Source organism: Dichotomopilus funicola (genome assembly GCF_033296635.1).
Source record: "Dichotomopilus funicola strain CBS 141.50 unplaced genomic scaffold C8A04scaffold_5, whole genome shotgun sequence".
Lineage (NCBI taxonomy): Eukaryota > Fungi > Ascomycota > Sordariomycetes > Sordariales > Chaetomiaceae > Dichotomopilus > Dichotomopilus funicola.
Window position 1 is genome coordinate 29,970 of NW_026944026.1, and position 16,265 is coordinate 46,234.

A 16,265-nucleotide genomic window follows, 5' to 3' on the forward strand; every position below is an offset into this window, starting at 1 on the left:
ATCATGACCTCTACACTCTTGAGGATGTTAAATATTCCGAAACCCACCATCCACCCTCCCTCCTGCCTATCTTGTACAGATTCTGTGAGGCAGAGCGATAGACGTTGGCCCGGTTTGATCGGTTTGTGTGGGGGATTATCAATCATGCTTCTCCAAATCCGCGATTGACCATACAAAAGCTGATGCATTTTCGATGGTCTCATGCGCAATCGATATGGCGAAACTGCACCTCACCCCGCGTCCGGGTAGCACTTCCGCGAGATCGTGCTTTGAAGACCCCAACAATCCCGAGGAAGCCGGATAACTAGTACATTTTGTGCCCACATATGGATTGTTGGTGTCATGATCGGCTCGTATCGTGTGCTCGTTCTCGGCGGATTGAGGGGTTGTATCACGACAACATGGGGAATCCTTCGTTCCGTCTCATGTCACGGGAAAGCCGGCAGTGAAAAAGACTTATCTCCCCCCCTCCTTGGGGAAATGTGTGACTGAGAAAGTCACCAACTGTCAATTTACTAATCTAATACCCTTCGGTGGTACAGTACACTAACTATCCCAAGGTACTGCCCTCCTAACCTCAACGACCTGCCTTCTCCTCATTCTCAGAGGTTTACTTACCAGCAAGCTGAAAACTACTTGCAAATTTCAGAGCTTGGAACCACAGGTTTGGCTATTGTTATATATACGGATCGGGGAATCGGCACAAGTAAACAACCAGCAGCGACTGCCTCTAGATAATCTCCCCAGACGAAACCCGCCATGGACTCCTTATTGACTTCCTTACCAACTGCACCATCCACGCCTCCTCAACAACACGACCATGAGCACGGCCAAAAACCCCCCAACTCCTTCCATCCCAATAGCACCGTAGCCGTCATAGGCGCGGGCATCAGCGGCGTCTGCGCAGCTGCCCATCTGCTACAACAAGGTCTGCACGTGACGGTCTTTGAACGTTCGAGCATTGCGGGCGGGGTCTGGCATTACGACCCGCGCACTGCACCGGATCCGCCGTATCCTAACAGTGTGCCTTCGAAGGGGGATCACTTTTACGACTATGGCTATTATCGGGGGGGTCCGCATGCCGTGGTGCCTGGGGTGAAGGGGAGTGGGTATGTAACTCCACCTCCTGAGCGTGTTCTAACGGGAGAGAAAGGGGGAGAAGAAGGCGAACCTGGCAGTGGCAGTGGTTATGGTGATGATGATCGTGGCCATGAGGAAGAAGTGGATGAGGCTTGGGATATTGCGACGGAAACCCCCTTTTTTGACGGGGAAGTCCATTTTTCGCCGCCTGGCCCTTGCTACGCCGGGCTGAAGAACAACGTGCCAACTCACCTCATGGCTAGCTCCTTGGAGACATGGCCCGAGGACACCGAGGCATTCATCAACCAACGCTACATCGAAGAGTACGTCCAGAAACTAGCCAAGAACCACGGGGTAGATGAGGCCACCCAGTTCCACACTCGCGTGGACGATGTCCGGAAAACACCTGATGGGAGAAAGTGGCAAATTCGCTCGGTCTCGCTGGAAAAGGGGGCCGAGGGGGGTAATAAACAGCAACAACAACAGCAGCAACAACGACAACCCCGGCTTACCGAGCAGACCGCCCTATTCGACCTCGTTGTTGTCGCTTCCGGGCACTACAACATGCCGCGCATCCCTCCTACCCCTGGCCTAGACACCTGGAAAGCACACTACCCCGACCGCATCACTCACTCTAAGCAATACCGGTCTCCTGAACCCTACCGCGGAAAACACGTGCTCGTCATCGGCGCCAGCGTGTCTGCGATGGACATTTGCCGTGAATTAGACGGCGTGGCTGCCCACATCACTCAGAGCGTGCGAGGCGGGAAGTTTGATCTCCCAGCCTCGTTGTTGCCTGAGAGTGTCGTGCGCGTGGGCGCCATCGCCGAGTTCACGCTCCCTCAGGACCTCTCAACAACCCACAGTAGCAACCCCTTACCCCCCAAAGCGCCCATCCCAGGCCACGTCCGCCTCCTCGACCAACCGCAGGATACGAGCAGCAGCAGCAGCAGCAGTAACAACATCCCCCCCATCCACCACGTTATCCTAGCCACCGGCTACATCACCTCCTACCCCTTTCTCCACCACCTCCACTCCGACACCTCCCCAGCCCACACCGCAGCCGGCACCCACCTCGTAGTCACCGCCGAAGGCGAGATGGCACACAATCTCCACCGCGACATCTTCTACATCCCCGACCCAACACTTACCTTCATCGGCGTGCCCTACTACGTGGCCACCTTCTCGCTGTTCGATTTCCAAGCCCAGGCTCTGGCGCGGGTGTTTGCGGGCAAGGCGCGCCTGCCGGACCATGCCCAGATGCGGGCGGAGTATGACAAGCGGGTGGAGGAGAAGGGGCTGGGTCGTGGGTTTCACTCGCTGCAGGCGCCTGGGCTGGAGGTTGCGTATGTCCAGGAACTGGTGGACTGGGTGAATGCGGATGGGGCGGCGGCGGGGGAACCGTTGATGCGGGCGCATGGGGAGGAGTGGAAGAGGGGGTATGAGGAGTTGAAGGCTAAGATGACGGGCTTTCTTAAGTCGGGCCGCGGGGGCGGTGTCGATTCTGGGGATGTCAAGTCGTAAAAGGACGGGGTCGGTCAGGAGATTCAAAAGACCGAGTCTTTCATGATGAGTGTCAAGCATTGGCTGACGCTATTCAGGGGTATTTTACAACCGGCACAAACATCCTTCAGGGGTAATCAATAAATGGTGTCAAAGAGAATCTCGTAACTGTAATTATATGGTTTAATTAGTTTAGCCCCTAATTGCACACTCAACAAAGAACACCACCAGGATACAATGCGTCAAGACACAAAAGAAAACCTCGAGTAAAATAGACATTGTCGAGTGAGAATGGGTCGCAGGGCTGGACACAAAACTCCTCGACAATGGCTTAGTCCCAGCGAATACTCGGGTGTCCAAGAACTCTTTGTTTCCTTCACTCGCGGGTCAAAGGTGGTAGCAACCCAAAATAACCACTCCGGGTGTCGATTGCTCTTCCGTTACAGACGAGTGAGCTGCACTTAAAGGGAGCAAACCCGGCTCGACAATGCGGCTCGAGGATCATCCTCGTGTCAACAGATCTCCGCGATAGCAGTACAGCATGTCCACTGGTTTAAAAAGCAGATACCATCTCAGCCTGATCTTGATAACGAGCGCCAAACCAGGCGGCTGTTCCACAAACAAACATGGGTACCAGATCAAAACAGCCTACTAAACCAAAACAGGCTCCCGAATCAAAATCTTCACCCGAATCAAAACAGTCTACCAAATCAAAACAGCCTACCAAATCAGAACAGCCTCCCGAATCAAAAAAGTCTACCATATCAAAGCGGTCTACCACATCGAAGCCGGGAAGCGGGCCGAAAATAACAGAGGTCCAGGAGGGCTCGCCAAAGCCGTTTGCCTTTGAATATGTACCTGTCTCCGATGAAAAGACGTATGATGACTGCTATGAGAAATCAATCCTGAGAAACACGCAACTCCATCTCGTCTACAACAAAGACAAGGTGTTGGTGGGGCTGCGTTGTCCCCTGTATGTGTACAACTGGTCCGTACATGGGGTCTTGCCGCCAGAGCACCCGAAGCCGGGTCCAGAACTGGAGAATTCATTGAGGGAAGCAATCGTGTTGCGGTTCCCCAAGATTCCTCCGGAGGAGGGGACACAGGTCGCGAAGTTCGCGCTCGCCGACCCTGACCGCGTCGGCCACGCAACTCAGCATTCTCTAGACACACGCGCCGAGTTTGCAGTGGAAGCGTGGGTCCGCCACAAAAAAACCGATTACGAGAGCCTCCTTCGCTCGGGGATGGATAGGAAGAAAGCGCTATTGATAATTCGGCCCCAGTGGCAGCAACAGTTAGCAGAGTGGCGCGGACCGCGTACTAGGAAGGAGCCGGGGGCGCGCCCTCGAAACGCCGCTACAGACAAAGTTACAAAGGAAGCCAAGGCAAAGGCGGCGCTCGTCCAAGCCATACGGACCCTGAAAGCCTTGGTGGGCGACCCGGATCACACACCCGGTGGCCGGTCTCGGAGCCGCCGGGGGGCTCTCCCGTCCTCCACCCTAGCCGCCGCCGTGACCACGGGGCGCTACAACACCAGGCGGCGCGCCAAACTCGCTGCCCGCGCTGCCGCCCAACAGAGGATTATGGAGACCCGGGCCCCCGTGACCGCCTCCGGGTATGTCGATGGCTTCGATGAGGATGTTGGCACTTTTTACGACGACGACGACGACGACGTCTTAATGTTGGATGATCTGGAAGACTGGTACAGCGACTGGTCCGGTGCGTCCGGTTTTACTGAGTGAGCGGGTGCCTGGGGGTTTGGGTAAGAGTGATACTTGATGGGAGTTGGTTTTTGCATTTTTCTTCCATTTTGTTTTTGTTTTAAAACGCGGGATGCATGCTGCTACTAGTGTGATAAAAAAAGGGGGGAAAGGGGGTCATTACGCTTCGTATTGTATGAAAACGCGGGGGGTACAGTACGTTGTACTTACCTATGGAGGGATAAACTTGGGATGGGGAGAGCAAGCTGAGCACTCTCTTACGTACTTCAAGTTATTTAAAGGTTCCTCTTTCCCCTTTTCTTGTCTTCTTGCATGCTTGAGGTACTTTCGAACAAACGGAAGGCGCTACCCCAGGCAGCTCCACGCGATTCGGTGTGAAACCATGTGGTTGACTTTTGACTTCCCGCCTTTATCGCTCAGGCGGCTTGATGTGATTGGTGATTACTTGCTGCATTTCCACGTTGTGTCTTCGGTTTGCTTTTGTCCTGTCTCACCCGCATGAAGCGAGTCTGATTCTGCCGTGGCTTGCTGTAACTTGGTCACATTTTATGTGTCGGGTTTGAGGTTGATGATGGAGGAGTGAGAGCGGGGCTCCACCTCAACCCCACGAGGCTGCCGTGGAGTGAGAACCTTGATGGCCAGCTCCTGTGGGGCTGCCCTGCCCTTCTCTTTTTGCCCCACAGCCCCACGAGCCCACACGCCGCAAATCCGGATATCGCGCTTCGAACTCACCACTCATCGGCCGGCTATTCTTGCGTTCCTCGTTTTGTGTTGGCGGCACGGCGGGCAGAGATCCCACCAAACCCGGGCTTCGAACAATGGCCGGCTTGCCAAGGAATCCGACTCGGTGTTGAAGAGGGGAGGGAAGTGTGGCTTCTGTGGCCGTCAAGGTGCCCAATGTGCCAAACCCACTCAGCTCATCCTGCAGTGCGCCGGCCATGCAAAGGGAATTTGACAAAGGCCGCAGTGATTTTTTTCTTCCTCTTCCCTGGTCCCGCGCCATCAAGGTCCTCAAAGATTATGTTTTCCTATTTCTTTTTTCTGGGATTCCCTTCCGATATGGCCGGTCCAAAAGTTGATTGTTATGTTCATTTTTTGTTACAACAATAAAACACTGACTTTTTTTGTCAAGTAGAACTGGGAGGCTTCGAGAAAACAAAGCGCACGACATCGGCGCCTGGCTGTTTCGGGGTATTCCACTCATTTTGACGTCTTGGCTGTTGGGCTGCTTGTGTGGGCTGACGAAAACGCCGCTTTTCATAGGGCCTGGCCATCAAGGTTCTCAAACCCGCCAGCACGCATCCACACCCCTGGTAGCCCCCCACCCTCCTTCTCACTCACTCACCTTCCCATCACTCCCGCTTGTCAGGCCGCGGTCTCACTCGGCCACAGACTTAACTCGGCCGTTTCCCTTCCTATTTCTTCGTCCCGCCGTCGTGATCCAACCCCCGAGATCTCGAGCTTTTCCCCTGTCTCACTCGGCCTTGACGACGCCGTCGATCGCACCCAACATCACGACAGAGGCCGGGCGTTCCCTTATCAGCTAACGGAGCCTTATTTTCCCCACTCAACCGCCGTCCCAACACAACTATCTGCAGGGCACGGCCTTAAGCGGCCCACCAACGGAGTCTTCAAAAGCCCCTTCCGCAAGGCTGTCTTTGTCTCTTGATTCTTCCGGGCACCACCTCGCCGAGGACGCGGCAGGGGTCTTTTTCTGCTACAGCAACAGCGGAGAGTGCGGCATACGTCAACGATGTATCGGCATCTTCACCGGGCGATTCTGGCCGCCCGGGCCGAGGAAAACGGCGCCGATGCCGTGCCGGAGTGTGAGATCTCGTCGGCAAGCACCGACTATTTAGGCTTGAGGATAGCCTCTATCTTCGTCATCCTGGTCGGCTCGGCCATCGGTACCCTCCTACCTGTTTTTCTGGCCAAGACCTCGAGGCTACGAGTACCCAAGTTATGTTTCTTCATCGCCAAGTACTTTGGCACCGGCGTTATTCTTGCCACTGCCTGGATGCATCTCCTATCCCCGGCTTCTGATAACCTCCGCGACGAGTGTCTGGCCAACATCTTGCCGGACTACGACTGGGCCATGGCTATCGCGCTCATGACCGTCATGGTTATGTTCCTCCTCGAAATTATTGTCTCTCGCTTTGACTTTGGCTTCGGCTCTTCCCATGGCCACAGCCACAGCCACGGTCACAGCCACGGCCACAGCGGCACCCACGAGCATGAGACCAAGGGCTCCCACGACGACGAGCCCAGCAGCAAGCGTCAGTCCCATGACGTCGAGTCCGCTACTAAGGCGGGTAACGACAACGGCAATGGCAACAGTAGCGGCAGTGGTGGCAACTTCTTCGACTCTAGCCGGATCCCAGTCCGCCGTGACGACGTTAGCTACCCGCCCGGCGGCGGCGACCATCTTGGCCACCAGCGTGACCATGTCGAGGGCGACGAGCACGCCAATTACGCGGCACAAATCACCGCCATCTTCATTCTCGAGTTCGGCGTCATCTTTCACTCCATCTTCATCGGTTTGACCCTGGCCGTAACCGACAACTTCGTCATCCTCTTCGTCGTCCTCGTCTTCCACCAGACCTTTGAAGGCCTCGGTCTCGGCGCCCGTCTCGGTATGGCCACCTGGCCGACCCACGGCACTCGCCGCTGGACACCTTATATCCTCGGCTCCCTGTACGCCATCAGCACCCCCTTCGCCATCGGTATGGGCCTCGTGGCTAGCCGCTCGCTTGCCCTTGAAGCGGCCACCAGCCGCGTGGTCAACGGCGTGTTTGACGCGATCAGCGGTGGTATTCTCATGTACACGGCCCTTGTCGAGCTGGTTGCACACGAGTTCATGTTTAACCCTGAAATGCGCAAGGCGGGGCTGGGCATGCAGCTCGCAGCGTACGGGTGTGTGGTGGTCGGTGTTGGGTTGATGGCACTTTTAGCGAATTGGGCTTGATAAAGGCGCAGGATAACGGAAAAGGAGTTGGGGAGTTAAATTTAATTTGCGGTTGGGTTTTCTTAGCGTGTCAATACTATACCCTTAATCTACTATCGTCAATACCTACCTAACCTTGCGTTTAAGAATTGATGTGGGGTGTTTGGGATCATGCTACAAGATCCCCTTGGCTCTTTATACACATTGATATGTATTCGGCTGGGGATACCGTTGGTGATAAAGTAAGGGATCGGTCATCCTTATTGCACATAAAAACTAACGGCCAACCCACAGCTGAATACCCCGCCATAACACATGCCACATGCCACATGCCCCTTTCGTCCTTTAACATCACGCTTATTGGCTGCTGTCCAACAACAGACACGCCTCGTGGCAACCATTCAATTACCACGTGGTAAATCCGCCTGGGCTTGTGCATATCCCGTGTTCCAGATGATCTTCGCCTCGCAACAAGTACTGGGTAGTGGGTACGATGGTATGGGCCGATGCGGAACTCGATGAGCTCGGAGATAGGGACCTGAGTTTTGGACCCTGATCTGTATTGGAGAACAAAGGGGCAAAAGGAGGCTCTGAAGAAACCGACCGCGTCATGCAACTACTGAGTAAAAAAGCTCCTTTGTTGAAGCTCCTTTGTTGAGGCTAACTTGTATTGATCGTGGTCGCGCTAAATAAAGCAACGCACGCCCCCTGGATGCCGTCCATAACACCGAAACCAAACTTGATCCGGCCATCTATTGTCCCGCAACATATTCCCAATTCCTGACCCCATTTTATACCCTCGCCGGTTCAACCGCACAGCACTCCCAATCTACCGAAATTCGGGCTTCAGCGTCCAAATTCCCCGCATACTCGACCCCCTTTTCTCCATTTTCGCCACTTTCCCCAGCGCCAGCTTAAACTCATCCGCCTGTCGTGAACCCGCACAATACTGATTGAAATGGTCCACCAGCAGTTTCGACGGCACATGTCCGTTATGCCGCCGAATAAACTCGGGTATCATCCTCTCAAAGTCCCTCGCGCGCAGGTTTTGGGCTTGCTCACCCGTTATAGGGGTGCCCGCCCTTGAACCGCCGGCAGGACTAGCCGATCCCGAACCAAGGCCCTGTCGGCTGGCCACACCGGCTAGGATAGCCGCTGATCCCGGGCCGCGATGACCGCGACGGATGTTGGTTGGCCGACCGGCCTCGCCAACCTCGCCCGTCCAGGTCACCGTGCCTATGGGCACGTTGCGGGCTTGCTCACCGGCTCGGCGGAGACTGATCGCAGCCTGGGCAGCGATGCGGTTGGCTTCCTGCTGAAGCATCTTGCGGTCAGCCTGGACAGCCTTTTTGCCGTTGATGATCTCGTCGTGTTCGAGTGCGCTGTGCACAGCGGATCCGGCGAAGAGGCCCTCCATGAGCCGGTCTTCCTCGTTCGGGGGCGGCGCGGAGGGGTTTTCGTAGGTTTCTAGACCTGCGATGCCGTCGATCGTGCGGAGCATGTTTTCTTGGTCATCGCCGTCCGCACTCGCTGTTTCCGTCGGCGGTGCTTCGTTAGGCTCGGGTTTAGGAGCCGATTTGTCCCGAAGGTGCTTTGGGATGGGAGGTGCGGCATCGCGCCCAGGCAGAACCAGTTGCTGTGGGTCGGCACGCTTGAAATTCTTCACATCGCTTCCCTTGAATATCTCACTGGTTTCTGTGACGCCGTCCTCGTATGAACTGAGGGTGAAGAGATCGTGTAAGTCGCTTAGATTGAATGATGTCTGCTGCTTGGGGTCCTTCAACACTTTATTGGAGAGGAACTGCTTGAAGATTTGGCGATGATAGATCTTCTCCTCGATGGTTCCGGCCGTCATAAGCCGGTAAATTGTTACTTCCTTCTTCTGACCTAACCGCCACGCCCGCTCTCTCGCTTGGACATCGGTAGAAGGGTTCCAGTCCGGGTCAAAGATGATGACTCGGTTGGCCCCCGTGAGGTTGACGCCTAGCCCGCCAACTTTTGTCGTCAACAAAAACACATCCAGCTCCGGATCCGTGTTGAACTGATCCACAAGACTCTGTCGTTGTTTTACGGGTGTTTTACCATCCATGCGAAGGTACCTGACATTGTCCAGCCGCTGGACAAAGGCCTCAATGATGTCCAACATCTGCACTCCCTGGGAGAAGAGCAACGTCTTGTGCCCTAGGCGTTTCCACATAGGGAGAAGGGATTTGACCACAGCCATCTTGCCGGATTTGCTGTCATCACCCCACGTGTAGCCGGGTTTGGTTTTGAGTCTCGGATCTAATAGGTCGGGATGGTTGCAGATCTTGCGCAGTATGTCAATTCCATACAGCGACTGTCGTGTCCGGTTGAGGATGGAAGCCATGTCTTCGGACTTCAGGAATAATTCATACGCCTCCCGCTGCGGGTTCGACAGCTTGCAAAACAGCACTTGTTCGCTCTTCTTCGGAAGGTCCGCAGCAACGTCAACCTTTAACCGCTGGAGAAGGTAAGGGCTGATTGCGTCTTTCAGAGTCTCCGCACATTTCTGGGCCGTCATAATCTGTAGGTTTGTAGCGTTGGCATATCCCCCAAGTCTAATCGGGATCTCGAACTGGGTGCGGAAGGCCACCAGGGTGCCAAGCCGCATGGGGTAGATGAAGTCGAAGAGGGACCAGAGCTCGGTCAAATTATTCTGCATCGGGGTTCCGGAAAGGATGATGCGATTGTGAGTGCGCAGTTCTTTGCAGTAGATTGTGATTGCCGTGTTCGGGTTTCGAATTTTGTGGCCCTCATCTAGCACAGCGTAGCCCCAGTTGACGGGAATCAGGACATCGCCGTATGTTTGGAGGCCGGCGTAGGTGGTTACTAGGACGTGACCTTGTTTGACAACTCGATCAACAATCCTCCTTACCGCCGGGTTGGACCTCTTCGGCCGTTCTTCGTCATCCCAGTCATCCACGTGCTCCTCTATCTCATCCTCATCCCGAACATTGAACATGCCGCTCCCAGACGAGTGAAGAATCGACACACGGAGTGGCGGCCACCAACGATGGAACTCGTTGACCCATTGTCGCAGAACCGTGGCCGGGGCAACTACAATGACCGGTTTGTGAAGCATATTGCTGTGATGTAGCGAGGCAATGAAGGATATCAACTGGACTACACATAACGTAAGCCTCAGCTCCCGGGAGAATGGATACGACACGAGACAAACCGGTTTTCCCCAAGCCCATCTCGTCACCCACGATGCCGCCAACCTCCTGGGCATACAACTCTGCCAGCCATTGTACCCCCGTTTTCTGGTAGTCAAATAGTGAGGGATAAATATCGCCTGGTAACTTCATGCCGTTCTCAAATTGATGATCAGACTGGTTTGGGGACGGCTTCAACCATTCGTCCACGCCATCCGACCCATCGTCAACTGGCTGGCCGAGAGCTTCCTGGCGGCGCCGCCTTGCTCGGCTTCGCCGCTCAGTCCAGTCCTTCAGCCTCGTCTGGTACACGGCTTCATTGCCATCGTCGATATTGCTCAAGTCAATCTTACCCTCGCTCGTTTTTGCGGCCGTCCCTCGCTTCCGCTTGGGGGACACCTCTGTCATATCGAAATTTTCCGAAGCCTCAGACGCGACGCTTGCCGCCTCCGACGCCGACTCTTCCGGTGCAAAATCATCATCCGATTCCGCGGGCGCGTTTTGCACCTTCCGTTTCTTCCGTGGGCGGAGGGAAAACTCCGATTCCACAGCGGCACTCGGTACCTCGTCCACATCTTCGGTAAAGCCGGGCAACCTCAGATTCTGATGGGAGCGTGGGCCTTCACCAGCCTGCTCCTCGAGCTCTTCCGCAACGGCCTCATCTTCGGCATCAATGATAGCATCAGCGAGCTCGCCTTCGACGCCAGCTGGTCGTGGCCCACCGAACGTGGCAAATGGTGTGATCTTGCCTGTCCGAATGAGATACTCGCGCTGCGTCTCCCCTTTCAGCTTCCCGCCCGCTGCCCCCTGTGTCTGTCCATCCTCTCCGTCCAATTTATTTCTCTGCTCGATACGAGTGTTGAAGTCGGCAATGTCTTTGTCGCAAATCTCGATTTCTGCTTCGATGCGGGCTATTTCTCGCTGGATGCGCAACTTCGCTGCGGAGTTCGCTTGCGCTGTGCGGAGCTTTTGTTGTTGAGCTCTACGTTGGGTTTCTAGTTTGGATCTTGACAGCTCGGCTTTCTCGATGCGTTTCTGGTCCCGTTTATCCTCGGCTTCAATCAAGGCACGGTTGGCCTGGGATGTGATGTCTCGTTCGAGGTCATCTTGATCCCGTACATTCTCGGTTAGAAGCCTGAGCGCCGAAGCCTCGTCATCTGCGGCTCTTTGTGGCGCCGCGGCATTAGGTGTTGCGCTCTCGTCGAGTTCGGGGTTGGCGTCGTCGGGAGGGGCATCCGAGGACGGCTCTGCCGGGCTCGCATCACGGGACTCTGACGCCATTTTGAAATTCGAAAGTGTATGCAGTCCTACGGGCGTATGGGCGTGCGGGCGGTGGAAGTGGTGGGCGCCTATCAAGGAAGGATCAAGCAACTGCGAGGAACGCTACAACTAGGGACGAAGTAGAGCGAAGGAAGCTGCAATCGAGCGGCCGGGTTCATGTTTCAAAGGAATACATTCGAAGGGGGCGGCGAAAATCGGGGGCGGTCCAATAATGGATGACTAAAATAAGAGAAAAGAAGAGGAAAAATGATTTAATTCTGTTTGCTTCAAGTGCAACTCCGGACATGAAAACCGGAGACCAAGCTTCCAGGCAGCTGCGCGGGACTTCCAATGACCGCGATCGACCGCGGTGGCGGAGCGCACGCTGTCAGGTGACTTTCACGTTAATTAAATGATGACGATGACTTGAATGAGATTCAGGGTTAGGGTCTATGCTTACCTCGTTGACATCAAGCTTGACCATAATAAAGCGGCATCACGCAAGTACAGAAACATCCCGACAGAGTAAGTTCTCTCCATAATATATGAGGTGCTCCATCATGTCGTACGAATCTTCTTTCCCGGCCTTGGGCCTTCACCAATTAGGTCTGATACGCTCGCTTGAACCGTCCTAGTCCACATTCTTCCCTAAAAAAGTGGTAGAAGAATATTGCTTTCGAAAGGGCCTGGCGAGTCGGTCACCCATAAAGGGCCTCAGGATTCTCGTAGATATCAACTCAGTTTAAGCCCTCGCGGCCACAGCAGCTTCGTCTCGCTCTGGCATCCGTGGGCTTGTGAGCCCTGCGGTGGCCCCCCAGGGGAGTGTACATCGAGTCACTTCCATTAACGATGGTAAAACAACATAAATCGATGGAAATAGACATGTCGAGCTACGGGGGCCAGCCGGGTTTCAAGGTCAAAGCGTTGATACTTCATGCCAATTGAGAGAGCAATGGTCCGCGGTCACCGCCCCCGTCCTCAAGTGTTACCGCATCGGTACCTTCCCCCTGACGAGACTCTGTATCCGTAACCCATGAACTAAAAAACAAAGAGGCGTGTCCCCAAGAACCGGGCAGCACGGCACTTGGACCCACCAGATCGAGAAGAAACACTGCGAGATCCTGCAGGAAGACAACCTCTCGTCTCTCCACAACCCGGCCCTGGTCGATCACAAGGCGGTGGCGCTCTGCCAGGGGTTGGGACGAGGTACACTATTGCTTCCAGTGCAAAATCTCGATGGCATCAGACAAATTACGATTGGGATTCAGTCTCCCACGGCTAATTCTCAATACACTGTAACGTTGCGTGCTCAGGGGTCCATGTTTTGGACAAGAGTGCTCTTCTGTAGTTTTTAGCTCGAGGATTAAATTTACATCATCGTTCTACTAAATTCTGCTAGGAATTAAAGAAGATACCGGCAACTCCTTGGGGTTGCCTCGGGGAACCACGGAATGGCATCGAGTAAGATTGAAGCCCAACAGCTCGCCTTCTCCTCCGCGCTTGCTGGGATTGACCGTTGAATAACGCCCAACGCCACTGGAAATGAGACTGGTTACTATGTATATCCTGTGAACCAACTCCATGACAAACGGCAACGAATCACGCCCGGCCGCCACGCCTCCATGACGTTTACCGTCGCCCGATGAGAAGCGACAACGGCAAACTGGAAACCGGGGATTTCCGGTCGACACCCCGTCCATTTGCCGCTTTACCGAGGCCAAATACACACACGCGAGGTGACGCGGGTTAGCGACGCCGTGTTATTCCCTCTGCCCCCTCGCGTCCCTCAGACTTGCCCCAGTCCCTGGAGTTCGTTCTTGGGGTGTTCTGTCTTTCTCCTCTAACCGCCAGTAAGGCCTCCCCCAAGCGCGTGCCAAACAGGAGCTTCACAAGTGCAGTGTGGAATTCCGAATTGGAGCCGATTAAGCGGGAATGACTCTCATGACCGCATCACCACCAGTTCTCTCCCCAGTTATCACCAGGGACGACTTCCCGACTGCGTCAACCCTCCCGCGGCTGAGGGGGTGAGAGAAGAGAGAAGAACGTCAGCAGACACAAGAGCAAGTCTTGGGTTCCGCTTCCGCCATCGCTGCCGTCCAGCTGTCAAATTCGACCCCCCCGAATATCTCGCCCAGGGGCGGTGCCTCCCCGCTCCCAACCTCCTCTTCAGCCCCCCTTCTTCCAAAAAACACGCCATTTGCAGGGTCTTCCAGGCCCTCCGTGAGGAGGGGGGGACGCTCGCTAGGTGCTCACGGACAGGGGGGTCAGGGTTGTTGCCGGGTGGACACCGATCCAGATAGGGGCCTTATTAGACGGTATTATAGCCAGAAAACTGCCAGGACCCCTTCTTCAGAGCCATAAGCCGTAACCACTATTGCAGCCCGTCGTTGCGAGCCGTCCTTCCAGGCCTCGGCTGCCATCCCCCCCTCCCTCGACCCCCCCCCGGGGACTTTGCGTTGGCCAGAAACAAGATTCTGAGCCTGGTCGTTACCCCGTTGGCCCGTTACCCTGGGTATGGTCGGTATTGGGGATCTGGGGCTCGGCAGGAGCATGATGGTCGTGAGGGATCTTCAGACCCCAGACGGAAGAGCGTGTTGTTCGGCACCTAGGTAGCACTGATCGGTAGTGCGGTCGGAGACAATGAGAACTCAAGGTAACGTAGTTCTTGGGCGGCTCATGATAGACAGAACGGCGAACTGTTTACAGCGCCATGGATGCTGTGTGTAGGTAGTTCAACGTGCCTTTGAGTGGGAATCGCTTGGAGGATTCGTCGGCACATAAAATGCCCCATATAAGACCTCACCCTCATAGTGATTCCAGACCACCCTTTTTTGCTTCTTCTTCCTCATCACGGGGTAATCGGCGCTTACCGCTCCTATCTGACTTGTGAGCCAGGCCCAGACCGTTTTCCCCGCTCAACCCAGAGACTCCAGGCAAGCCCCAAGGCTCCAACCACTATATGCGAGACCAATACACCTTCTGTATCAGGCAAATTCCCGCCAGGTGCATGTTTGTTGTCGGCGCTGCGCAGCAAGTGCGCAACTTTCCATGCCCTCATAAGATCCCACGAACTTGAGCCTGAGAGGCTTTGCAAATAGCAGCAGCATCGGCGTGCAACCCCGGACGGGTCGGCGCTGGGACGTGATGCAGGTCAAGTGGGCACATTGGCGGATGCTAGCTAGGCGACATGTGCAATTGCTCGCAACGGACATGGCCGTATATTGCGGTCTCAATCCCCGATTGGATGCCCACTGGTCTGCGAGGAGTTGAGAGTCAGGAACAGTGCATGGCGTAGGAAGTTTGGTCTATCAAGGTCAGGTAGTAATACTCACCAGATCGTCTACGTAACCAAGCTAACTAGGTACCTAAATGGTCAACGATACAATCGCCCGGCCGCAGCTCCGGTGGGCTACGATGAGGTCGCATGTGTTTGCGAGCCAAGTCGTTTCCGCTGACCAACCCTTCACACGCCCAATAAGCAAATTGGAAGGATGGCCTAGAGTTGTCGGTAGCTTTTTTGTCCTCTGTTGGGTTACGAAGGCTTAGAAGGTACTATTCTGTGGGCCTGATCCTTTTGGCGGTCGCTTCCCACAGCGAACAACCTCTGTCGGGCTTCGCTGCCATGCAGGGATGTTTGGGAAAGCGCGGGCGTCGCTCTCGGCTGCCAAACCCCATGAAGGGAACAACGTTATGTACCGTGCTTTAAGCCGTTTAACTACTTAATAAATAATTATTTTTGGACAACTCCGTTGCTTCGCCCATCCTGTGTGCTCTTTCCGAATTTAAAGCTCGAGCTCGAGCAAAGTTGGGTTGTGACTGCCCAGTAAACGTCCACCGGATCGCACTGGGAACAAACAAAGAGCGACCCACTTGCCTTACCGACACCCGAGAGCTTTGCTCAAGAGCTGCAGGAAAAAAAAATCGAGACAAAAGTCCTGCAAAAAAGCAATGTTTGTGTCCACACAGGACCCTGGTTCTTGGCAAAGACAAAACCGTTACGCTTTGCAAGGGTTCAGTTTAGAGGCAGATCGGCGCTGGAATTGACATGGGACGAACTCCGACAACGCTAGGGCCCATGTCGCCATGTGTTTCCCCCTCTCACAATTTGAGCACGTGTTGTACTCCAATACCGCAAGAGGGGGTTGGGACAGGTGAAAACAAGAGAAAGAGGGAAGAATTGAAAGTCTGTTTGATCAGGGCCGGCCTATGGTGTTAAACATTATCGTAAGGTAAGAGTGAAAAAAAAACAAAAAACAAAATAAGATGAGAAAGGGGTCTCGCGTTGGGTATGAGACACACGGCCGTCTTGGATAAAGAGATCGTGGTTTACACGCCTCCACCCGTACCAAAGTTCTGTGGACGTCAACGTCCGCACAGGAGCAGTCTCCCACTAATCATGGAACACGGAAATGGAATCGCCATCACCACCGCCCGTTTATCTTCTGAGCCGACAGATCCCCCATTACAACAACCTCGCCTGCTTCTTCCCAACCAACTTCCTCCTATGCTTTTTCCCCTTTGGTAACCCAAATCCAATCTAAGTGTTGCCAAAAAAATCGAGAATCATCGTCGTCGTCATCA

The 16,265-nt window shown here is 54.7% G+C and overlaps 4 protein-coding genes across 4 annotated transcripts; 3 read left to right on the forward strand and 1 right to left on the reverse strand.

Annotated features, from left to right (window-relative positions):
* Window positions 1-759: 759 nt before the first annotated feature.
* Window positions 760-2,604, forward strand: C8A04DRAFT_9343 (uncharacterized protein; the record flags this gene model as incomplete). The annotated part of the gene is made up of 2 exons (XM_062785450.1): window positions 760-1,072; window positions 1,166-2,604. The coding sequence occupies 2 exons, from the start codon at window positions 760-762 to the stop codon at window positions 2,602-2,604; spliced, it is 1,752 nt and encodes a 583-aa protein (XP_062640251.1).
* A 605-nt stretch (window positions 2,605-3,209) lies between these two features.
* Window positions 3,210-4,325, forward strand: C8A04DRAFT_25073 (uncharacterized protein; the record flags this gene model as incomplete). The annotated part of the gene is made up of 1 exon (XM_062779419.1): window positions 3,210-4,325. The coding sequence occupies one exon, from the start codon at window positions 3,210-3,212 to the stop codon at window positions 4,323-4,325; it is 1,116 nt and encodes a 371-aa protein (XP_062640252.1).
* Window positions 4,326-6,057: 1,732 nt separating this feature from the next.
* On the forward strand, window positions 6,058-7,269 carry C8A04DRAFT_9379 (Zinc/iron permease; the record flags this gene model as incomplete). The annotated part of the gene is made up of 1 exon (XM_062785461.1): window positions 6,058-7,269. One exon carries the CDS (start codon window positions 6,058-6,060, stop codon window positions 7,267-7,269), a length of 1,212 nt encoding a protein of 403 aa, XP_062640253.1.
* Window positions 7,270-8,077: 808 nt separating this feature from the next.
* C8A04DRAFT_34455 (DNA repair protein rhp26) lies at window positions 8,078-11,705 on the reverse strand (the record flags this gene model as incomplete). Its single annotated transcript, XM_062782828.1, has 2 exons — window positions 8,078-10,392; window positions 10,448-11,705. The coding sequence occupies 2 exons, from the start codon at window positions 11,703-11,705 to the stop codon at window positions 8,078-8,080; spliced, it is 3,573 nt and encodes a 1,190-aa protein (XP_062640254.1).
* Window positions 11,706-16,265: the final 4,560 nt, after the last annotated feature.